This window comes from Caretta caretta, chromosome 1 (assembly GCF_965140235.1).
Source record: "Caretta caretta isolate rCarCar2 chromosome 1, rCarCar1.hap1, whole genome shotgun sequence".
In the NCBI taxonomy this organism is placed as follows: Eukaryota; Metazoa; Chordata; order Testudines; family Cheloniidae; genus Caretta; species Caretta caretta.
Genome location: NC_134206.1, coordinates 222,015,594 through 222,039,930, shown reverse-complemented (window position 1 = coordinate 222,039,930; position 24,337 = coordinate 222,015,594). Strand labels below are relative to the sequence as shown.

At 44.3% G+C, this 24,337-nt stretch overlaps 1 protein-coding gene across 6 annotated transcripts; it reads right to left on the bottom strand.

Annotated features, from left to right (window-relative positions):
* Positions 1-857: 857 nt before the first annotated feature.
* LOC125630340 (very long chain fatty acid elongase 4-like) lies at positions 858-23,114 on the bottom strand. Of its 6 annotated transcripts, none has more exons than XM_075120922.1 (8): positions 22,771-23,114; positions 20,989-21,055; positions 18,404-18,591; positions 16,225-16,305; positions 15,164-15,223; positions 13,308-13,422; positions 12,296-12,423; positions 858-908 (listed from the first exon to the last, which is right to left on the bottom strand). In XM_075120922.1, exons 1-8 carry the CDS (start codon positions 22,948-22,950, stop codon positions 864-866), a joined length of 864 nt encoding a protein of 287 aa, XP_074977023.1. In that variant the 5' UTR covers positions 22,951-23,114; the 3' UTR covers positions 858-863. The 6 variants fall into 6 exon arrangements, with proteins under 6 accessions (XP_074977023.1, XP_074977017.1, XP_048692089.2 ...); XM_075120916.1 differs by lacking the exon at positions 858-908 and adding an exon at positions 9,282-10,659; XM_048836132.2 differs by lacking the exon at positions 858-908 and adding an exon at positions 9,282-10,659 and having other exon boundaries at positions 15,164-15,220.
* Positions 23,115-24,337: the final 1,223 nt, after the last annotated feature.

Below are 24,337 nucleotides of genomic sequence, written 5' to 3'. Positions count from 1 at the left end.
AAAGTTCCCACTAGGATCCGTGGGGCAGCGCTCGCAGTGGGCTTTAGTGAGACTATAACCATCCAGCTCAGACCCAGAGAAAGTCTCCTTTCAGTTACAGATCCAGAGATGCCGGTGCGTTTGCAGCAGTGTAACAGGAGAAACGGGTTGATGTGAGAAAGGTCGGCTAGACAGAATCCAGAACCGCTGTAATAATGTGATGCAAGAAAGGACATGACAAATTGTATCTCGCACCACAAGAGGGTATTTTCCCTTCGTGGGATACAGGAGCGATTGAAGCTATACAATTAAGCCTGCCCTACAGTGAATGTATAGACATCGCCCCCACTCCAAAACACACACAGGCTCCCACATGCCTGCACACACAACCAGTTCAGGCTGAAACCAGTTCAGGCTGAAAGGATTATACTGCCTGTCCCCATTCATGGATTATTCGTTAAAGGGATTTTGTAGAGAGAGGTCTGTAAAGTCTCTCCGGCTATAAAACCCCATTTACACATAATGGAAATCATAATCACAACACACTTTGGGGATTCTTTTGGCCTTTCGATTTTTTTCCAAGTTCAGACAGAACAAAGAAATGGGGTTTTGGTGCCTTCTCTGAGTTTGTTTAGCCTGCAGAAGACACGAGCTTATACCTGTTTCAAAGCCTCCCAAAGGAGAAAACAGAATATTTTCATCAGAATAAATTTCTATTTAGGATTTCAGCATATCAATACCATTGATCATGTTTTCCATTGACATAATCCAAGCATATACCATTCTTAAACTACATCAAAACTTTGTAAATGTCAATAGATGCAAATTTATTCGAGAAAACAGGTTGAATCTGTTTTACCTTATCACACCGAGTGGAATCAATACTAAGATATTATTTGTTTGCCATCTTCAGTACATCTCCTCAATTTCTATATGGGAATATAATATATATATAAGAATATTGTAATATTCAGAATTTTACAACGTGTTGTACCTGTTTTTTAACTGCTGTGGATTTCTGGGTTTCTGAAATAATCAGGAGTAAAATATTTAATATTAAAGTGGAAAACCATTTTCCTTCCTCTGCTATGCACCACTGCAGGAACATTATTCATTATTGCATCCTTTTGTTATAGTCATGTGGCTGTATAATGATTTGCCTAGTTTAATTAATTCATTTCCACTTAATGTAAAATGTTATCTCTGTACACAACATATGCCTACACATATTAACCATTCCTGAAATAGAAAAAAACATAATTATATTAAATGGTTGTCATTAGTGATTATTTCCCATCGACACAGTACTGTTCTATAATTTGCCTCCCAGAGCTAACACAATATCAGTGACATGTAAGGCTATGCAGCTATTACCTAGGGTCCAACGAGTGACTTTACTCACATGAGCAGTCCCTATTGAATCCAATGGGACTACCTGCCCAGGAGCAAAATTCTGTGTATGTTTGCAACACAGGGCCCTTATTTTGCAATACCAATTATTTAGATAATAATTCAAACCTGCATAATATACACACACACACACACACACATGCATGGCATTTGTGTTCACACCTATGTGTTTCTGGAGGTGAGTATAGGTGGATGCACAGCTCAATGCATATTCTTGAAGCATCCACCTATACTCACCCCCAGAAACACCCTCTGCAATTCTCCCTTCCTCCCCACACCCCGCCACCCTGCCCCACTTAACACACATAGTGCAGTATTATGGTGGAGATCACAGCCTTCCCTGGCACAGCATCTAGGGGTTGATACTACTGCCTCTTTCGGAGAGCCGGGGGAGGAGAGAGTTGGGAAAGGACAGGCAGATTTCTCTCTCCCAGAGTGTTCTGTCCTAGCCCCAATCAGGGTGAGAGAGAGATTCAGCACTCTGTGACACACTGTACCAGCATTTCTCTGATGCCTGTAGGAGTTTCTGCAGAATTTAAGCTTTCATTTGACATAAAATCCTATCCCTACCAGTTGTGAAGGTAACCTTCTGAAGGTGAACTGATGCAGTGCTGTTTTCCCGCTTTTGGAGGCAAATGGGAATTATAGCACTAAAAGAGAGATAAGCTGTCTTCATTCAGCTCAGGTAGAGTGTTAACTCTGAAACCTAATAAAGGAAATTAAAATGGCAACTTCCTTACCTCTTGCCCTGCTGATCATTTTAGCAGAAACATCCAACTACTTTGGGATTGTGGGCAGTTTTTGAGTAGAATACCACTATTTCTCTCTCTCTCTCTCCCTTCCTCCCCGCACCAGCCTCCCAGTTTAACCATCCTTGGAACCCTCACCTCCATGTATGATTGAGTCTGTGTCCCTTTCCTCTATACAGGGCAGGTTGTCAGGTTGTGTGTATGTGGTGTTTTATGTGAAGGGGGGCATGATGAATGCAGCTCTTGTTCAGGATCCCCACGTTTCTGAGTGCAGTGAGCAGTGGCTGTGTGGCTGAATGCTTTCTTGAAGGGTAGTAGTGTCTATGGAAACCCCAGGAATGTGGCATTGGATAGAGAGGGAGGCATGGAAAATAGGCTGACTTGTAGATAGCGTAGTAATGCTGCCAATACTTTAACAAGGGTCTTTCTCAGAAATGTTCCACTTCACTCAGTGATACATGTGACATTCCTTGGGTTACATAACCTCAACCACACTCACGTCCACACCAAAACATTCCGTTCGTTCCAGCACCATCCATGCATCAAAGGGATCAACACTTCCACTCTCAGTTTGCCATACTTCTTGCTTCAGGGAGGTACTTCTACATGGCTCTCTTACCTGTTCCTCACAGAAGGAGCAGGTGGATTGGCTTGTGGCCTGAGTAACAAACCTCCTCTTGTGGTTGGTTGGCTGGTAAATGGGATTCCTCTGGTTCTTTAGGTGCACAGACCCCTTCTGACTGCTGTTGGTTTCTCCTGGCCAGGGGGATGCACAGGGAAGGACAGCTTCTTCCCCTTTGCTAAGAGCAGAGGGAAATGTCTCCCTTTTCCTGGTTTCAAAGAGTGCTGCTCCCCTGGAAAATCCCCTCCCACTGGCTTGTGAGATGAGGACTCCCCAGGGAGGAGAATCTTAAGTGTGGACAGGAAGAGGAGCTAGTGTCTGGCTGAGGCTCCCATCCTTTCCTACCAGTGCCTCAGAAAGGCCTTCCCATAGCAACAGTGCCTGAGAAAGGCAGACCTGTACCCAACCATTGTCTCCCTATACTCACGCATACATCCCTCCGCCAGCTCCCTCCCAGGTACAGATAAATAATACAATCATACATAGATTTACTGTCAAACCTCTATTTTGAACCTCTATATTTCCTAAAATGCAGGGAATTGCACAATGTTCCATGGAAGGACCCCTCCCACCCCCAAGCATCCATTTTTACTTGTTTTTCAGTCGGTCCAGAGCCTCCACCCTGGCCACATTCTCCATCGTGGTAGAAATGGGGATGGGAAGCATGTACTAGCTTCACAGGCTGTGCCACCTAGAGCTGGGCAAAAATCTTTCAGCCAAAGCCTTTTGCAGTGAAAAAAACATATTTGACCATACCAAAACACTGAGCGACTTGTCAGTTTCACCAATTTGTTTGTGTCTCAAACTGGTTTGTTTGTTTTTTACATCAGTACATTTTGTTTTGACATTTTCTAATTGGAAGATGTCAAAATGTTGATGCACAACCACTTTTTGTTCAGAAATTCCCATCTTGGGGAGACTAGCTGCTTCCAGTTTCATTTATTTGTGTGCCCACGTGCTCTGCCCCTGGATGCATCCCATCCTCACTAGTGCTGCAAAGGTGCATCACCCTAGAAATACATATGACACTGAGCTGTAACTCGCCCTGCTGAGCTCTCCCTTGATGTTGATCAGCTTTTACCATTGACCTCAGCTGGTGTAGGGCTAATAATGGGCCTCCACTGGTAGGTGGAATGGGGGGCCGAGCCACCTGTGGAAGTGGGGATCTGCTAGATCTTCCCCCTTGTTTCCTCTCCATTCATGCCATAGCTGATCTATAAATAACATGTCCCTCCTGGGTAAAAAGAAAAGGAATACTTGTGGCACCTTAGAGACTAACAAATTTATTTGAGCATAAGCTTTCGTGAGCTACAGCTCACTTCATCAGATGCAGGATGCCATTTGAAGCAGAGAAGCTGCTGAAGGGGTTAAAGGCAAATCCATTTCCTCCCTTTGCTAATCCTCCAGCAGCTTGATCCTGTGTTGTGATGATTCAGGCCACAGAGAGAGAGAGAGAGAGTTTCTGCAAACTGCCATAGTCCCTGAGGGAGTCCCCTGTACAGACTCTTATTTCCTGTTCAGGAGGATTAAGTACAAGGCCATTGACAAATCACAATAAACATCTGTATGTGAGCACTCTCTCCATCAAGGCCTAATCCACAAAGAAATTCATTAATGAATTCAAGACATTCACACTGTTCTATCTATAGTGTCTGGCTGATCCATTTTAGTGTAAGTTGTGCAGATGTGTATTTCTGCACCACTGATTTTTTATTTATTTCATGTGACAATCTCCTACATTACCCGCTTTGTCCAGTGAGATGCAGAAACTGCTTGGAGATTCAGCCCTTTGCTTTTGGACTGTACACTGCATCACATACACTGTTAATAGCTGAAAAGCTCTGAGAATTATAACAAAGCCAGCAAGTGTTCCTATCCTTTCTATTTCCCTAGAATTAATACACACGTTCTTTAGCACCTTACCAGCATCTGTGATAGTATATGGAAAAGATTTAAAATCGAGATTTCTTTTATTTTCTGAATTTTGCTTTGATTAAGATTATAATCCCTCAGGGATATTTTCTTTCTTAAAACTGAACATTAGGCTAATTTCCTGGTTAATTTGGTGCTTTAGGGCCAAAATTTCTAAACTTGGACATTTTTTAGGCACACAGAACGAAAGTGGCCTGATTTCTCAGAAGTGCTAAGACCCACATCTCCCATTGACTTGAAGAGCAGCAGTGAGTGCCCAGAACTTCCGGAAATCCGGCCACTTACATCCACTTATATAGTGATTTGCATCCGGAGAGCTCAAGGTGCTATACGAAGGAAGACCTAATGAGCCCCATTTTACAAAGGGGAAAATGGAAGTACACAGATATGAAGTAATTTGTCCAATGTTACACAAGAATTCAGCAGCAGAGCGGGCAATAGAATGCAGATTTCCTGATCCAGTGTCTTACGCACTGGCCCACTCTGCCTCTTAAAAAAAAAAAAAGAAATAGAAAAAATTTAAAATCAGGCCATCTATTAGACTAGAGTGGTGCTTCTAGGTACTATCTTGTGTATAGGACATATTTCAATATCATCCTGCTCCCACTGAAATCTGTGGGGGCTTTGTCACTGATTTTAGAACAAGCAGGATTGGGCCCAGGGACTATTACAAATCCGGCAGTTACACAGTATTTTCCATTCCACTCTCAAAGCTTTGGCCTTCACCAGAGAGCATGAATCTTTCCGACTTGCAAACACATGCCTGATATTTTTAATCTTCATCCTTTTGCTACTTACAGTATATTACTGTGATGTAATCTTAAACTCTAGGGATATGACATTAAAGGGAAATTTACATTTTTTGCTCTTTTTTTTTAAAAAAAAAGAAGGATATACCTCTACTGTCAAGTTTCAACTGTTGCCACCTCACAGGATGCCTAAGTCTGATAATAACAACTTTGATCACCCAGTTTAAATGAAAAAAAGTTGAGTACTGCAAATAAGGAGTTCATGATCACTAATTTAGTCCTAAGTGGAGCACAGGATCTGGTCCAAGAGGTGAATATAGCTGGACCGCTTGGTAATAGTGACCATAATATAATTAAATTGAACATCCCTGTAGTGAGGCAAACACCACAACATCCCAACACGGTAGCATTTAATTTCAGAAAGGAGAACTACATAAAAATGAGGAAGTTAGTAAAACAGAAATTGAAAGGTACAGCACCAAAAGTGAAATCCCAGCAGGCTGAATAGAAACTTTTTAAAGACACCGTAATAGACGTGCAACTTAAATGTATACCCCAAATTAAAAATGAGAATGCAATAAATACAGGTTTGTCATTTATGGGCTATGGATGGGATTTCCAAAGGTGTCTAAGTTCCATTTAAATGACTTTCAGTTAAGTATCTAGATGCTTTGAAAATCCCACTAGACACTAGCTGCATCTTTAAGTGCTTAAATATCTTTGGAAATGAAACTGTCGCTAAGTGACTTAGGAGCACTAAAGAGCCATTCAGTCTTTTTTAGAAAACCCCACCCACATGTCACAGCTGATGTATAGCAGCATTGACTTTCAATGGATCTGTGCCAGTTTATACAAACTGAGGATGGAGCCTTATATGGGATTTTATGTAGAAGTATGATTTAATAGTGTAGGCAGTTATCAATGTTGGTCTAAATCTCTTCCAATTCTGAGTGGAAAAATAAGTAATGGTAATAATAATCAGTAACAAAAATTATAAATGGGGAAAGTAAAGATTTTCTGCTTGCTCTAAGAACTGACAGGAGTAATGCCCAATGGGGCTAAAAGTAGGGCTGTTGTTTCATTGCGGTTAACTCACACGATTAACTCAAAAAATTAATTGTGACTAATTACAGTTTTAATCACACAGTTAAACAATAGAATACCAAGGGAACTTTATTAAATATTTTGGATAGTTCTCTACATTTTCATATATATTGTATTCTGTGTTGTAATTGAAATCAAAGTGCATATTATTTTTATTACAAATATTTGCACTGTGAAACCAAAAATAGTATTTTTCAATTCATCTCATACAAGTATTGTAGTGAAATCTCTTTGTCATGAAAGTGCAATTTACTGATATAGATTTTTGTTGTTACATAACTGCACTCAAAAACAAAACAATGTAAAACTTCAGAGCCTGCAAGTCCACTCAGTCCTTCTTCTTGTTCAGCCAATCGCTAAGACAAACAAGTTTGTTTACATTTACAGGAGATAATGCTGCCCGCTTCTTATTTACAATGTCACCTGAAAGTGAGAACAGGCATTTGCATGGCACTTTTGTAGCTGTCATTGCAAGGTATTTACATGCCAGATATGCTAAACATTCGTATGCCCCTTCATGGTTCGGCCACCATTCCAGAGGACATGCTTCCATGCTGATGACGCGCCTTAAAAAAAATGTGTTAATTAAATCTGTGATTGAAACTCCTGAGGGAGAATTGTATGTCCCCCTGCTCTGTTTTACCCACATTCTGCCATATATTTCATGTTATAGCAGTCTTGGATGATGACCCAGCACATGTTGTTCGTTTTAAGAACACTTTCACTGCAGATTTCAGAAAACACAAAGAAGGCACCATGTGAGATTTCTACAGTTAGCTACAGCACTCAACCCAAGGTTTAAAAATCTGAAGTGCCTTCCAAAATCTGAGAGGGATGAGGTGTGAAGCATAGAATCATAGGACTGGACGGGACCTTGAGAGGTCATCTAGTCCAGTCCCCAGCCTCATGGCAGGACTAAGTATTATCTAGAGCAGGGGCGGGCAAACTTTTTGGCCTGAGGGCCGCATCGGGTTTCAGAAATTGTATGGAGGGCCAGTTAGGGGAGGCTGTGCTCCCGCCCCCTATCCGCCCCCGCTTGCTTCTTGCCCCCTGACAGCCCCACCCCCCAGGACGCCTGCCCCATCCAACCCGCCCTGTTCCCTGACCTCTGCCCCATCCACACACACACACCCCGCTCCCTGTCCCCTGACTGCCCCCGGAACCCCTCCCCCCGACTGCCCCATCCAACCCCTCCTCCTTCCTGACTGCCCCCCCAGGGATCCCTGCCCCCATTCAACCCCCCCATTCCCCGCCTTCTGACTGCCCCGACCCCATCCACACACCCGCCCCCTGACAACCACCCCAAACTCCCCTGCCCTCTATCCACCCCCCCCCCCCGCTGCCACTCCCTGGCCCCTTACCGCGCAGCACAGAGCACCGGCGGCTGGCGACGCTACAGCCGCACCACCCAGAGCGTTGCGTTAGTGCAGTGTAGTAAATTGCTCTCCGCAACTGCGAGCGGTGGCACATTCCTACGCGGAGCAGTTTAATACACTACATCGGCAGCACGGCACGCTGAGGCTGCGGGGGAGAGGGAAAAGTGGGGAAGGGGCCAGGGGCTGGCCTCCTGGGCCAGGAGCTCAGGGGCTGGGCAGGAGGGTTGTGGCCTGTGGGCCATAGTTTGCCCACTTCTGACCTAGAGCATTCCCGACAGGTGTTTGTCTAACCTGCTCTTAAAAATTTCCAGTGATGGAGATTTCACAACCTCCCTAGGCAATTTATTCCAGTGCTTAGCCACCCTGACAGTTAAGAAGTTTTTCCTAATGTCCAACCTAAACCACCCTTGCTGCAATTTAAGTCCATTGCTTCTTGTCCTATCCTCAGAGGTTAAGAACAAATTTTCTCCCTCCTCCTTGTAACAACCTTTTATGTACTTGAAAACTATTATCATGTCTCCCCTCAGTCTTCTCTTTTCCAGACTAAACAAACCCAATTTTTTCAATCTTCCCTTTTAGGTCATGTTTTTTAGAACTTTAATCATTTTTGTCCCTCTTCTCTGGATTTTCTCCAATTTGTCCACATCCTTCCTGAAATGTGACGCCCAGAACTGGACTCAATACTCCAGTTGAGGTCTAATCAGCACAGAGTAGAGTGGAAGAATTACTTGTGTCTTGCTTACAACACTCCTGCTAATATATCCCTGAATGATGTTCGCTTTTTTGGCAACAGCATTATACTGTTGACTCATATTTAGCTTGTGGTCCACTATGACCCCCAGATCCCTTTCCGCAGCACTCCTTCGTAGGCAGTCATTTCCCATTTTGTATGTGTGCAACTGATTGTTCCTTCCTAAATGGAGTACTTTGCATATGTCCTTATTGACTTTCATCCTATTTACTTCAGACCATTTCTCCAGTTTGTCCAGACCACTTTCAATTTTAAACCTAACTTCCAAAGCACTTGCAACCCCTCCCAGCATGCTTTCAGAAGTCTTAAAAGAGCAACACTGATGTGGAAATTACAGAACCTGAACCACCAAAAAAGAAAATCAACTTTCTGTTGGTGGCATCTGTCTCAGATGATGAAAATGAAGATGCATCGGTCTGCACTGCTTTGGATTGTTATTGAGCAGAACCCGTCATCAGCATGGACGCATGTCCTCTGGAATGGTGGTTGAATCATGAAAGGACATATGAATCTTTAGCGCATCTGGCATGTAAATACCTTGCACTGTTGGCTACAACAGTGCCATGAAAACGCCAGTTCTCACTTTCAGGTGACATTGTCTCCTGCAAATGTAAATAAACTTGTTTGAGTGATTGGCTGAACAAGAAGTAGGACTGAGTGAACTTGCAGGCTCTAAAATTTTACATTGTTTTATATCTGAATGCAGTTATTTTGTACATAATTCTATATTTGTAAGTTCAACTTTCATGATAAAGAGATTATACTACAGTACTTGCATTAGGTGAATTGAAAAATACTATTTCTTTTGTTATTTTACCATGCAAATATTTATAATTAAAAAGAAATATAAAGTGAGCACTGTACACTTTGCATTGTGTGTTGTAATTGAAATCAATATATTTGAAAATGTAGAAAACATCCAAAAATATTTAAATAAATGATATTCTATTCCATTTAAATAAATAGTATTCAATAAGAATGCCACTGTTGTTTAACAGTGCGATTAATTGCATGATTAATCACGATTAATTTTTTTAATTGCTTGACATCCCTACTAAAAAGTTATTGCTTTAGCGTTACAACAATAATCAAAAGATAAATACATGCAAGGCAGAAAATGGTATGTTAATAAGTTTTCCTTCATCACATTAATTTCTTACTTAGGGTGAAAGTCAGTGCTGTCTTGACAGCTCTGGGGTCCGACGACCTTTGTTGAGCCAGAGAGCAGGTTCAGCAGCAGAGCGAGTTTCCTGTGGTTAGTGCCTGATTCTCCTCTCATTTACACTGGTGTAAACTGAAGTCAGTGGGGTTACACGCTTGTGAAAGAGAGAGCAGGATGAAGTCCACTCTCTGCTCGTGTGCTCCGGATATGGAGGGATAGAATATGGAGAGAGACTACGTGCTCCCTGATATGGAGGGATGACAAGCTAATACATTCTCGAATCCCAGTGAGTTCCTGGCCTCTGCTGTTACTTGTAACAAATATGTCAACTGTGCTTTGGACACTTACCCACTAGCACTGGACCTGAGACAAACAGCCAGTTTCACACAGGCCACCAAATGTTGGTGACTATCATCTATCAGCTTAGCTTATATTTGTACCAATGTTCAATAAGCAAACATCAGTACCTCATTACTTGTCTTCTGACCCCTCTAGTTCCTTTTCCCTTCCCAACTGATAATGATAAGGCAGCCAAGAATCTTCTTGTATGATCCTCCCTCACCCTCTCCAAATACATCTTCTAAGTGGAATCGAGGAAGAGGCAATGGAGTATATGTGAATTCTGGCAATGTCCTCAGACCACGTCCCTCTCCTTCATGTTAGTTTCTCCCACTTCCCCCTGGTGTAGGTCCAGTAGTAGAAGTTCAGGAAGAGAACAATGAGGCTGAGGATGTAGAGGAAGACTGCGATATTGAAGCCTTTGGGGAATGGGCACTCTGTGAAGAGGTTATAGGAGGAGTGAATGGCGATGGCCACAAATTGGCACTGCCAGTGAGGGAAAAAAACAGAAGCAGGATTAGAGATGCTACATAGCAAAATAGTCAAACTACAACTGACTGTTGGTCCTTCCAGTCCAGCATCCTCCACTAGCCACATCACAACAGACCATTGGTCCACTCAGTCCAGAACAAGCCTTCTTTTAGACTGGAGCAGGTCAGATATCCCATCTCCCACCATAGTGGAGGAAACCATTTATTCACCAAGTCCAATATTCAGCTTCTATCATATTGAAGGATATCATGGGTCCATGAAGTACTGGATCCTGCCCACTGCCAGGGGGGAGCAGGAAATTAGTTCATAAAGTTTAGTATCCTGCCCCATGCCATTCAAGAGCAGATCACTAGTCAGTCTTCTTTTGTGTCCCTTCTCTGCTACTGCCCAGTAACTGATGCTTTGGGATAGGTGTCTGAAGGTAAGGAGAATCCTTCCTTTCACCAGATGGTGTTCAGATTATACCTTTAAACATTTGGATTGAGAGCCCTTTACATTTTAGCTTAGCCAGTGTAACTGCAGCTATTACTCTTATTCATGTAAGCATCAATCCATTTTTTATCTTACTAAGCCATTTGCCTTAATATCTCACAGCATGGAGTTCTATACATTGAATGTATGTTGTGTAAACACGTATTTCCTTTGCTCTGTTCTGTATTTTTAAATCTTTCATTCATGCAGTGCCTTCTTGTCCCTGTATTACAGCACATGGTAAAAAAGAGCTCTGTAACAGGCTTCTTTACACCCTTTATTATTTTAACTTTACAATATCTCCTCTTACTCTTCTTTAGTAACTAAATAATCCTAGTCTTCCTAATCTCTCTTTGTATGTGGAATTAACTCCCCGCTCCCCCAGGCACATGGCTGTAATCATTGCCCTTCTCTGGACTATTTCTATTTATGTCGTAGCCTTAAGCAACCAGAGAAACACATGGTTGAAATGTCAGGATTTGCCACATCCTCAGAGATGAGGAAAGGAGAAAGCCAAGAGAAAACAATTTAGGAGATAAGGCCTACCATTTTTGTGTTTTGTTTTTTAAACCTGGGTACATACAACTTAAATCCACACTAAGGAATCAAAATAAAAGGAGGTCTGATTTCCACAGTTACTGGACAACCACAGCTCCCACAAACTCCAGTGATCACTCAACACTTCCACACACAAAAATCAAACTACTTGTTAAGGACTTTGGGGGTGGGGAGGTGGGGTATGGAAACAGCCACCATACACAAGAAGTCAAGTCTTTCTGACGAGGAATCAGTGGTGGAATGATCTTCCCCCAGAATCCTTAGCTGAAATGTACTATGCTGTGATGCAGAAAACTCTTTTATAAATTGGGGTGGGGAGGGTAACGGACGTGTAAAAGTCTTCTGCCTGTTTTCTTCCCCTTGTGGGGATAAAACTTGTCTGGAAAAAGTCACTGTAAGTATTGAAATGTCTCTTGGCTTATTCCTGAGTACCACTCAACCCAGACTTCTCCCTGATCAATTGCAGTAGGACACCTAGGGAGATGGCCATTCCAGTAGGTTAGACCAGGGATGAGAGAGCCAGGGAGGGGACAGACAGAAAACTGGTGCCACCCTATCCCAGGGCTGGAGAGGGAGGAGGTGGATGTATGGAATTAATTACCAGCTGCAGGATGGTAAGGTAGCGTTTCCACCACAGGTAGCGCTGCATTTGTGGTCCCAGGCTGGCCAGCCCGTAATACAGGTACATGAAGATGTGCACGAAGGAGTTCAACATCCCAATGAAGAAGGCTGTGGGATAGAGAATACAGGAAAGCAGGAAGAACAAGGCACACAGAGTCTATCAGATTCATCCTCCTGTACTGACAGACACAGTTCCCTAGGTAACATGTCCAAAATATTGTTCCCTTGTGACCCATACATGTGTGACACCCTTCATTTACTAAACATCACCAAGAATGCCCTAGAAACATGAGCCATCATCCTATACCATCTCACACCCTCCAAGGAGCACCCTACACAACCCTGCTCCCTCTGTGTGGGCCCGAGCCATAACTGGTTTCTAGAAGGAACAGACAGGAGGTCCAAAGACAGAGGAGGGAATGCTGGATTGGATAGTGCAGATCACTCAGATACCAAGGCCTTTTACAAAACTTCTTCCCATGCAAAAGCACCATGAATTCCTATGCCAAGCTTGGCTCTATAGTTCTAGCATTGTGCATTAGGGTGGATTAGTCAGAGGGGGCAGTCAGGCTAGACAGGCAGTGGGGAATAGTCAGGATATGAGCTAGAGAGTGAATGGGACAGTCTGGATCTGGGCACAGCAGTGAATGGGACAGGCCCTAGCTGAACAGAGAATGAGGGCAGTCCTGATCTGGGAAGGAAAACAAGTAGGTGCAAACTTAGGCTTTGAACTTGGTGTTCTCATTTCTGTCTGGGCAGTGAATGGGGCAGTCTTGTCTTGGATGAGGCAGTGATTAGAACAGTCTAAAGGTGGACAGGACAGTCCAAAAAAGCATCTAACAGGTGTCAGTGGTGATACCCTCGTCTCTCACTACCAAAGTGGATAATGTACAGTGAGGTTTCTGTCCACTAACCAGTCAAGATGCAGGGTTCAGATTATCTCCAGAACAAGAGAGAGGGAGACAAAGTATGCCCATTGAAGGGAAGCTTACCCTGTCCTCCAGGCACGTATTTGACACCAGCCCACCAGTTGAAGAGCATGGTGCCATGATGATACACATGCAGGAAAGTCACCTGCTCAGGCTTCTTGCGCAGGATGAAGAAGACCTGAAAGAAGTCAGAAGAGAGAAAATCTTGAGTTCTTCTGTATGTATAGACAGGGCCTAGGAGTACAAGGGGCTACGGGTAGCCAGCACTTGACCTGAAGCACCCCAACTCCATTCCGCTTGCATCTTGGTGACATATCATCCTTCCCTTAGAAGCCAAGCTGAAGACTGGCAAATCCAACACACACACGGACCTTATGCTATTTGGAAGAGGAGAGGCCTTCCACAAAGCCTCAGCCATCTGTACCTTGGGATTCCACTGCAGACTCTCTCAGTGGTTACCCACACAGATGGGCCCAAGACACAACATCTGGATCCAGACCTGAACGTCCATGTAGTTTGGAGGTGTCTGGATCCCGGGTTTTGTTTGAGGTCCACGATGCAGAAGCACAAGTTACATATAGTCTACTAGCACCGGAGACAGATCTCCAGGGGAGGCATCACATTGAGCAGCCAGGCTCTGATGGTGTTCCCATTAGGAAAGAGGGTGATATCAACCAATCATATGCTGCTTTGTCACTACCAGGAAGAACTGCTTTCTGGGCAGTGGTGACTGGGATGATTTGTTTGGTGTTTGTCCTGCTCTGAGCAGAGGGTTGGACTAGATGACCTCCTGAGGTCTCTTCCAACCCTGATCTTCTATGATTCTATGACTGGGGGAACAGCCCATATCTGCTACTCAGAATGCAGAGGGGTAGGCCAGACCATTAGCCATGCAACTTTCACTCCAGTTGATCCAGTTCATAGGCAGTCCCTACACTAATAAAGTCTGGGCATAGAGGGTGTCAAAGTATTCCCCAGCCAGGATCGGTTCTAGGGGTTCTAGGCAATCCAGCAAACACCGTGCCCTTGCTGACCAGTTCCCCCATAGGATCCAGTATGCCATTTGAGGTGCAAGGGAAGGTCTGGTATATTACTATGGAACAGTTGGCCTCCATGATGGAAATTCAAGGTGAAACTCACCCGGGGCACAAACCCTTATCCCAGGATCAATGGCCTGGAATAATCTCATCTTGTCAATGCACATGCAGCAGTGGAGAGTCTGGGGCACCTACATAGTCCTAGGCTGTTTACTCTTCAGCTTAATATCATACTTTAGTCAGAGGGACAATGACTAGCCTCGGTCTCCTGCAAAACAGGCAGACGCTACAATAGATTTGACTAATTGGTGAAATTAACCTTGCACCCACATTTGGGGAGTGGACTCTCCCAGCGTGTGGGTGTGTAACCTCACCAGTCCCTCTCCCACCCACCCACCGCTCAGGTTCAGATTTCTCCTTTTGGCCCTGCATGAACCCCTGACAGTCTGAGCTACCTAAACATCAGAAAGTGTGTTTGTGTAAAGGGGGCTGATCCTAGATTTAAAGGGAACGTCCACTCAGAGAATATGATGTCAGGTATGCAGTCATTGGGACAGAAAAGGCACAGCCAATGCTTGTAAAGAAACTTACTGGGCTGATGCCAGTGGCAAGGCTAGAGGCTTGAAGGCAAGTGGTTTCCATATGACACTACCCTGAAGCTGTGTCCTCATCCCATGACAGTGTCAGGATTTATTCCCTGAAGCGTGCAGACAGCGTGTGTGTATGAGAGAGAAAGTGAGTGTGTACTGAAAGGCATCAGCCACATACAGAATAAATACAGCGCATTGGCCTTGGCACCATGTCTTTGTCCCATGAGGGGGCTCAGAGCCAACGGTTTATTACAGAGCCTCAGCCCCGTTATTTTGGCCAGGCCCACCTTACCGTATCAAGCAGCTCGATGACTTTGGAGAAGAAGAACCACCAACACACTCTCGCCATCTGCTGGAAAAGAGAAGGAAATGCCATCTGATACCGAGACAAAAATCCTTGTTCAACACATATCTGTCCGCCTGAGGGAACAGCTACACTTAAAACGCTATAGCAGCACAGCTACAGCCTCGCAGCTGCGCCTTTGTAGTGCTTCAGTGTAAACACGCACTACAATGACGGCAGGGGTTCTCCCATTGCTATAGGTAATCCACCTCCCCGAGTGATGGATCAAGGCATTTGGAATAATTCTTCCAAGCACTGTCTACACTGGGGGTTAGGCCAGCATAGCTGTGTCTCTGGGGAGGGTGGATTTTTCACACCCCTGAGAGACATAGCTATGCTGATGTATGTTTTCAGTACATTGTCCCCTGAGGGTCTTATACGGCTGACGTTCTTCATTGTATCTGATTGTCTTCTACATAAAATCTATAGGTATAGTGAAGTTCCGAGTGGACTTTATGGATCTCCCTTTTCACAGGTAAAAATTTAGCCTGCATTATTTATTTTGGTTGGTTGGTTAGTTGATTTGCTTGTTTATTTTTGGTGGGACAAGGGCAGAGTATCATTTCATTGATTGCCAAGTATTTTCAGCCTCGTGGCAAAGCAGTGGACTCATCAGCATGGGAGGCGGGCCCAAGCCACAAATCCAGATCCACACCTATACTCATTCAAAGCCTGGCTGTATTTGCAGACAAATAGGAACATGGCAAAATTACAGAATTATCAACAAAAATCATGGATTTTGTAATGAAAATTACTGAATCCATAGGCTTTTATGAACCTCAGGTAGAAAATACAGGCTTATCCATGTGCCATGAGTTAGAGAGATTCCTTTAGTGGTGAAGCAAATCTTTTAGTGAAATGGATTTGAAAGTAGAGGAATAGGAGCAAAAGCCTTCTTAGGACATGCAAAGGTAGCCAGAGTGCAGTTTGGCACCATTCTTCCAGCAAAGCAACCCATCTATCTCTGAAGAATGAGAGGGACCAAAGACTAGTTCTGTATGAAACTGTACCCTCATTCCCAACTTGCTTTGGGTGTAATCCACTGGCTGACACAGGTAACTGTAGTTGGCCAAGACTGAAGTTACGAGGAACTGAAAGAAAAGAAAAAAAAAACTAATAGGAGAAACCCATTTTCTGTCCTGCATCTATCCCATCTTTCATATTCCCTTGGTCTCAAGGAGATTTACATTGTAATGCTAGGTAACCAGTCCCAATCCAGCACAGGCTGATAGTGATTCAAATTCATCACTACAGCTACAAATATTTGCAGATTTTTTTTCTATCTGTCAGAACCTGAAAGTGAATTTCTATATGATCATGTTTGTTACCCATTGCCCCAGATATTTGAGTTCTTGAGCTTTTCTAGAATGAAGAGTGAATTATAAGCTTGAGAATTCTCTGAAAGCAAATTTTGAATTGCGTATTGGACTGTAAACCTCATCGTTCCTTTTGTGTTGGTAAGTTGCATTTGTCATCTAATTAGGGAGCTGAAACCACACCACATGGCCCCTATAACTGACTGGTCAAGGATGAGAAGCGAATATTCACTTTTACCTGGTTGTGAGCAATCTTTAGGACTCAAACTGTTTGCTAAATATATTTGCAATTCTTTCTGAATAAGTGTGAGAATGTCATGATCCTTCTGAAAACAGTAAATAAAAAGCCAAGTTCATTAGTTAGATCATTCGTTTCAAATGTACTCAGCTCTAGTCATTTGATGGGTATTCAGTGACGCACATGAAAAGAGTTGGTAGATCTCAGTTCGGTTCCTAATGGAAAGTTGCCCATCCACAAACCCCAACAACAATAAAAATAAACATCCCTTCCACTACCAGTGGCATTAATTTGCACCCTTGTTGGAGGTCTCAGCAAACATAATTGCAAGAGTTTGGAAAATAAAATTCCTCTCACACCCTCACAGATAGACCTGGTCAGGCTGAGGCACAATGTATGGGACAAATGTACATCATGTGTTCTGTAGCTGCTACATAACAGATATTATATTCCAGGTTTGTCATTAAGAAACCTTTCACCAGCATTAATTCTCCGAAACTCGAAGGGATGGTGTATTAAGCAAGGTTGAAACATGGGAGAAATTGTGTTTGCCATAAAGGGTATGTCTATACTACAACTAAAAACCCATGGCTGGCCCAGGAGTGCGGGGCTCAGGCTAAGGAGCTGTTTAACTGTGGTGTAGACATTCAGGATCAGGCTGCAGCCTGGGCTCTAGGACCCTGAGAGATGGGAGGGTCCCAGACCTCAGGCGGCAGCCCGAACCAGAACATGTACACTGCAATTAAACAGCCCCTTAGCCTAAGCCCCTTAGCCCAAGTCAGTGGGCACAGGCTAGCCATGGGTTTTTAGCTGCAGTATAGACATGCCCCATGTTGCAACCTTCCCTAACGCGGGTGTCTAATTGCAGTGTAGAAATACCCATAGAGCAGTGGTTCTCAAAGATATTTGATCGCGCCCCCTTCTTTGTGTCTGTAGTAGTTTATGCCCCACCGCCACCCCCCTCCGGGCACCTGTCCAGCAGCTGCCACTCGTCGGCCACCCAGCTCTGAAGGCAGTGCTGCCACCAGCAGCAGCACAGAAGTAAGGGTGGCAATACCAGACCAGACCACCCTTACCTCTGCGCTGCTGCTGGCAGCAGTGCTGCCTTCAGAACCGGGCACCCAGCCAGCAGCTGCTGCTCTCCAGCCACTCAGCTCTGAATGTGTGCAGTAAGTTTTTTCCCCTAAAGCTTCTCACCCCCCCCCCCCCCGGCCCTCCAGAATACATTCCGTGCCCCCTCAGTTTGAGAGCCTCTGCCATAGAGGATTCACCACAATACATATTTTACAGAGTAGAATGTGCCCTCTAGTGGCAGAATGAAAACATATCCTCGTCACCTGTTCATCAGAAAGAACAGGAGGACTTGTGGCACCTTAGAGACTAACCAATTTATCTGAGCATAAGCTTTCATGAGCTACAGCTCACTTCATTGGATGCAAGCTCACGAAAGCTTATGCTCAAATAAATTGGTTAGTCTCTAAGGTGCCACAAGTACTCCTTTTCTTTTTGAGAATACAGACTAACACGGCTGTTACTCTGAAACCTGTTCATCAGAGAAGGAGTTTAAAGGGCTCCTGCTTCAAATCCCCCCCCCCCCAAATGTTTATCCAAATGGAGCTGATCCATTATCCTTACCTCATAGAACATATAGATTGACAGAGCCACCAAGGTCAGATTATAGGCAGTCAGCAGACCCTTTAGCCTCAGTGGCTCCCACTTCCGCATGAGGCGTGGTCCCAATGCCACAAATACGAGGTAGAGGGTGAAGAGCAGTGTGACTGGAAGAGGAGAGTAAACCAGGAGCCAGCGGTCTGTCCTTGGGTCTGCAAGGCAAAACACATCGCACAAATGCAAAGAACAGTGTGGCTTGTGGACCTTGAGAGGAAAATAGACTTTATATCTAAATAAACTGCTCCTGTCTTGGTTTTAGTTTATCCCCTCCATCCCTGGGGTCTGCCATATTTTTTCTGTCTCCCAGATAACCCGCACACTATTTTTGTTCCTCTTACACCCCATCTCATAGCACAGTGTTTTGGCAGAAGAAGGTTGAACACTTCTCTGTTAGTGCTGCCATGAGGAGGTAGCTCAGCAGGATTACAGCCCTGCCACCCCCCAAAAGTACTGCCTTAAACCTAACATGTAACACTCTATGATACACCAGCCATAGAACCCACACCCAGGTCCACAAAGACATCTCAGTCCTCATTCACTGATTCTCCTATTCTTCCAGACCTGGCCGTCCACATAGCTTTGCCAATGTGCCTCAGCATCCCCTTATCTTTCCCATCCTTGAGTTCCACACGCAGCCTCTACCAATGGCCCCCAATCCTGCCCTGCTGCCCCCTGATTTTCCAGCCTTGGACTCCCCATACAGCACTGCCAATGCCCCTCAGTCCTGCCCTGCAGCCCCCCTGCTATTCTAATCCTGGGCTCCCCACACATATAGCTCTGCCAATGAATGTCAGCCCTCACCCATTATCCCGGTGCTGAAGATCCACACAACACAGCCAGTTTGTTTCATCACCTCCTTTCTTTTCCATTCACCCATTCCTTACACAGCGCTGGCAATGCTCCATAGTACTGACCTTCTCAGCTCCCTGTCCTTCAGATCTCCTGTCTACACAGATATCCACTTGTTATATCCCTGTTACTCCTGCCATGGACTCTGGTGCCAGAACTCTTCTAATATTCTACTTCTGGGTTCCACAGTCTGCCAGTGCTCCTAAATCTCCACTCAGAAGCCCTTCTGCTATTCCAGTCCTGGGACCCACACAGCTCTGGCAACATGCCTCTCAACTTGCCTGTAGAATTCCCTCTTTTTTAGTCTCGAGCCCCCACTCTGCCACTCAATGCTCCTGAAGCCAGATTTCAACCTTCTCTTATTATCCCAATCCTGGGCCAGCACACAGAGCTGCCAATATACCTTAATTCTGATCTGCAGCATATTCCACTCCTGACATGCCATGCTACTCTGCAGCACCTCCTGTTATTCCAGTCCTGGGTCTCTCCTAAGTACACCCTGATGACTCTGCAAACATTGTTCACTGGTTTGTCTCAACATTTCACTTGCTACCCGAGGTAGGATTGTACCTGGGTCTTCAGCAGTCAAAACCTGAACTCTAACCACCTGGTCTATCAAGCCTGGCCATGACATACCTATGTACGTTTTAAGACGTCACTTTCAGAGTTTACAAGCAGCAAGGTGCAATTCTTGCTGGACAGACTTTCAGAGCCCCGCGCTGAACCCATAAAGGGCTGCCTTCTTTAACCTTAATCCGGTGTCAAGAAAAAAGTTACATTAACTGTAGTTTGAACCCCAAATGCATTCAGAAACCAAAACCAATTCTTTAAAGTTTTAGGTGAAAAGACTTTATCTAAACAGCAAATTGAAAGAAAGGAGTTGCAGTCACTGTGAACCAATATGCACTAGTCACTCATCCCTGGAATACCTTCTACTTAGGGTGACTGTATGCAGTAACCATTGTTGATACAATGCATTTTCAGTTAGCATATGCAATGCCTAGAACAGCATAGCTGGATAGCCACTAGTTCATGAGGTGTCACAACATACATCCTTGTGGGGTATAACATTACCCCACATATGCATCATCAGTTCAAACATGCAAGTTACATTTATGCAAAAAAACCTAGCCTGTTAAGTGTGGAGACAGTTACCAGTATTACAATACTAGACAGATATTGTCACTGGAAGCAAACATGTATACATAGAACTACTAAAAATACAGTATAACAGTGCAGCATGTTTGGGGTACACTTGTACCCCACATACTTTTTGATGCAGAAAAGGTGTTTTTATGCTAAATTAAAATTTTCATTGAATTGTGTACGTGTGCTTAGGTGACAAAGTCTAAAACAGTATAATTGGAGGACCACTACTTCATGAATTATCAGAACATGTATGCTCGTGGTGCACAACATTACCCTACAAATGTGGATGAGGGTTAAAGGGTTTTCCTTTGCGAGAATGAAGATGCTTAAATCCCTACCCTCACCCCACAAGCTGGTGTTTCCCTGTGCTATAGCTCAGGGCTCTAAAGAAGCTCAAGATCTTGGTAGGGAAAAGAGAGATTTTTCCATGTGTCCAGGGAAAGAAAGTGAGCTTAAGTGGGGGACAATTCTTATTAATGGTTTGTACTTTCCATAGTGCCACCTAATGATATCCTTGGGCAATTCCCATGCAAGGCAGCTTCTCCACCTACCTCCATTTTCAAGGGCCCATTTGTAGAACTCTTGAATTTTCTGCCAAGTTGAAGCCATCCCAGATCCCTGAACAGAAAGCAAAATAAGATTTAACTTGTCTGTGATCACCTAATCCCATTTATGCCACCCCAGGCTCCAAGTCCTGCAGTGTGCAGAGCCTTCTGGTTACTCATAGACACAGGTTCAGGACTCAAACTGGTCAAAAAAAATTGTTTGAGGGAAAAGAGAATTAGCAATTTAAAAAAATTACAATTTAAAATTGTGTTGAAATTTCAACAAATTTTCATAGAATTATGGAAGTGTTAGGCTGGAAAGGACCTAGACAGGCCATCTACTGTAGCCTCCTGCACCTGAGGCAGGACCAGATATACCTGGACCATCCCTGATAGGAGTTTGTCTAACATATTCTTTAAAACTTCCTGAGATGGCTGATAGGACAAGGAGATCCAGGACTTCTGCTCTGCTCCAGGCAGGAGTGTGTCTAGGTATAGTTCTCTGTCTGTGCTGAGCAGGCATAGTTGGATGCTTGAAATATGGGCTAGTGGGTATGCTTGCCAAGGTGTTCAACTGGGGAAAAGGTATTTAAAAAAACCAGCATTTTTCTTTTAAAGGGGAAGGAGGGGATTCTGGCATCTGTGACCCCTGGACAGTGGAGTTCAGAATAGAGAATGGAGTGGCGACTATTGTGGGGACAGGGGCATTGTGGAACAACTGCTGGAGGACTGTTAGAATAGACACAGGTAATTCAGTGTCTACACTAGCACTACATTGGATGGAAGAAGGTAGACTTTGGCTTTGCGTTATTGGGGGTGTTGTTATTGCATTGATATAACTGGGTGCCTCCATCACAACTTCCCTTGGAAGCAAGTAGGCACAGGATCTTCTGCCAGCTCTCTAGCCAACCAGTGGTGTGGTGAGGGTGGAGAGACTAGCTTCTCCTTTCTGCTTATCCCCAGCTGACCAGGGCTCCAGGGTCAGAGCCAGCCTTCCCAGCACTGCTATTTATCTGTGGAGGTGGGTTCCACAGCGACAACAGCTGCAGGTCTATCTGCATACAGGTGCTTTAGACTGGTATAAGTGTATCTACACTAGGGGTTGTACAGGTGCAACTATTTCAGGGGTGGGGGGTGAGGAAAGACACCTCTAACTGACATAGTGTACTAGTACAAAAACGAGGACTAGACCAGGCTTGAGACTATGGGCCAAATACTGTTCTCATTTACATCATTGCAAATCTGGAGGAAAACCTTTACAGTTAAAGGTCTCATTACAGATTTACATTGGTGAAACAGAGCCAAATTTGGCTCTCCCTACTTAGGTGTTTATAGCGCTCCTAACACCTGAGAACCTAGATGCAATCTGACAGGCACCCAATCATACTCTAAAACGTACATAGCAATCACCCTCGAAGACACACCCAAGACTCTTTCTCTCTCCCACACATGTAGCAATCACACGCACCTCCACTTTCATTTTGTCATTCTCACACACTCACCCCGGCATTGATACCCTCTGACACGATCACTTATATACACACCGTGACACAAAAGGTACACGCTCACATCACCTGGACAGAAATCTCCAGCAGAGATCTGTCAAGGGATTAACAGCTGACTCTGAGTCAAACCAAGGAGGATTTCTTTGTGGTTATTTATATATATATATATATACAGACACACTTTACATACAGCCCAGCCTGCTCCACTCCAGCTCCTTTTCTTCCACAACAGAGAGCTGAACCCCCAAGTGAAAGAGAACCCCATTACACAGAGCAGACTTACCTTTCCAGGGGAGATACTGTAACTTCTCTCTTTTTCCAGGAATACCGTCAGGGTGCAGAAACCTTTGTAGTCCCGCCTGACACACCCCAGAGACAGCAGAACAAAGAGCTGCCAGAGTCTGTGCCATTGAGCAGGCACCTTGTCATATTTCCCTCTCCTCACCTGAAGAAGGTGTCTCATCCGCTGGGTTCCCACACAGATGCTCTGAATTCTGGCTCCTTGACAAGATTCAGGGTGTGATGTTCACCACCAGTGACTGTGAGCTGCAAGCACCACCATTGCTGAAGGCCGTCTCTGACTTTGCCTGATCTGGAGTTACATCACATTCCCCTCCCCCACCCCGTTTCCCTGCTCCTCACGTGCTTTGTCAGATTAAGGGACTGGAAGGGCTGAGAAAACAAAGGTTGAACTGGGCTGAGCTTCCATAGGAATGAACCTCTGACCTTCGGCCTCGTGCCTGGGAATGATGCCAAGTCTTCATGTTCAGAACCATGAAAGCCTTCTGTATTCTGCCTCAGGGGCATGCTGTGGCAGCTTTTCAAACCCTGAGAGATGGGGAAGGGTGGGGCGACTTGATTGGGCAAAACTGGAAAAAGTACTGTTGGCAGCACTCTTACAGAGCGCTCCCTCCCACCCCCACCCCGCTGGAAGATTTGTTAAATGGAATTTTCCATCTCCAAAAGTTACACGTCCAAATCTCGGAGAAAGTGCTGAGAGCACTCAGCAAATAAACCCTCACTGGGATGTGGGATGGGGACACAGAGCATCTCCTTCATTATTTCCAGCCTCCATCCTTGGGGGGAAGCATCATGGACCATCTTTAAATGAGACAGGGAGAACTCCCTGCACAATCACCAACTTTCATTCTTCAGGTGTTTTAAGGTGGGTTCAATGCTACCACCAATGAGCACTGGCTGGAAATTCCCCCTCTGTGATCTCCAGCTTCCATTCCTGAGAGCAGGATTAACTCTTTGGAATCTATGATTTTCCCAGTGAATGTGTAATATCATGAGATTCATAGCTTCCAAGGCCAGAAGGGGACATTGTGAATAATTCCTAGAGCAGATCTTTTAGAAAAACTTCCCATCTTGATTTAAAAACTGGCAGTCATGGAGAATTCACCCGATACTTGATCAGTTTTTCCAATGGTTAATTAATCTCACAGTGAAAAAAATTACACCTTATTTCCAGTCTGAATTTATTTAGCTTCAGCTGCCAGCCATTGGGTCATGTTATACCTTTCTCTGATAGAGTAGAGAGCCTATTTTAAAATATTTGTTCCCCATATTGGTACTTTAGATTCTAATCAAGTCACCCTTTAACCATCTCTTTGTTAAGATAAATAGATAGACTTAAAAAACTCAATCCCTATAAAGCATGTTTTCTAATCCTTTAATCATTCTCGTGGCTCTTCTCTGAACCTTTGCCAAAACATGGTATTCCAGCAGTGGTCACAAGACTGCCAAATACTGACATAAAATAACCTCTGTCCTCATACGCAAGATTTCATTGTGTATGCATTGCAGGATCACATTAGCCCTTTTGGCCACAGCGTTGCACTGGGAGT

Excerpts from the sequence above, each read along its gene's own strand:
- LOC125630340 (XM_075120916.1), bottom strand. The coding sequence starts at position 22,950 with ATGAGACACCTTCTTCAGGTGAGGAGAGGGAAATATGACAAGGTGCCT. Across the intron at positions 21,056-22,770 it reads ACAGTATCTCCCCTGGAAAG|GGATCTGGGATGGCTTCAAC; the intron begins GTAAGTCTGCTC and ends CTTTCTGTTCAG. Across the intron at positions 15,224-16,224 it reads AAAGCAAGTTGGGAATGAGG|CAGATGGCGAGAGTGTGTTG; the intron begins GTACAGTTTCAT and ends TCTCTTTTCCAG.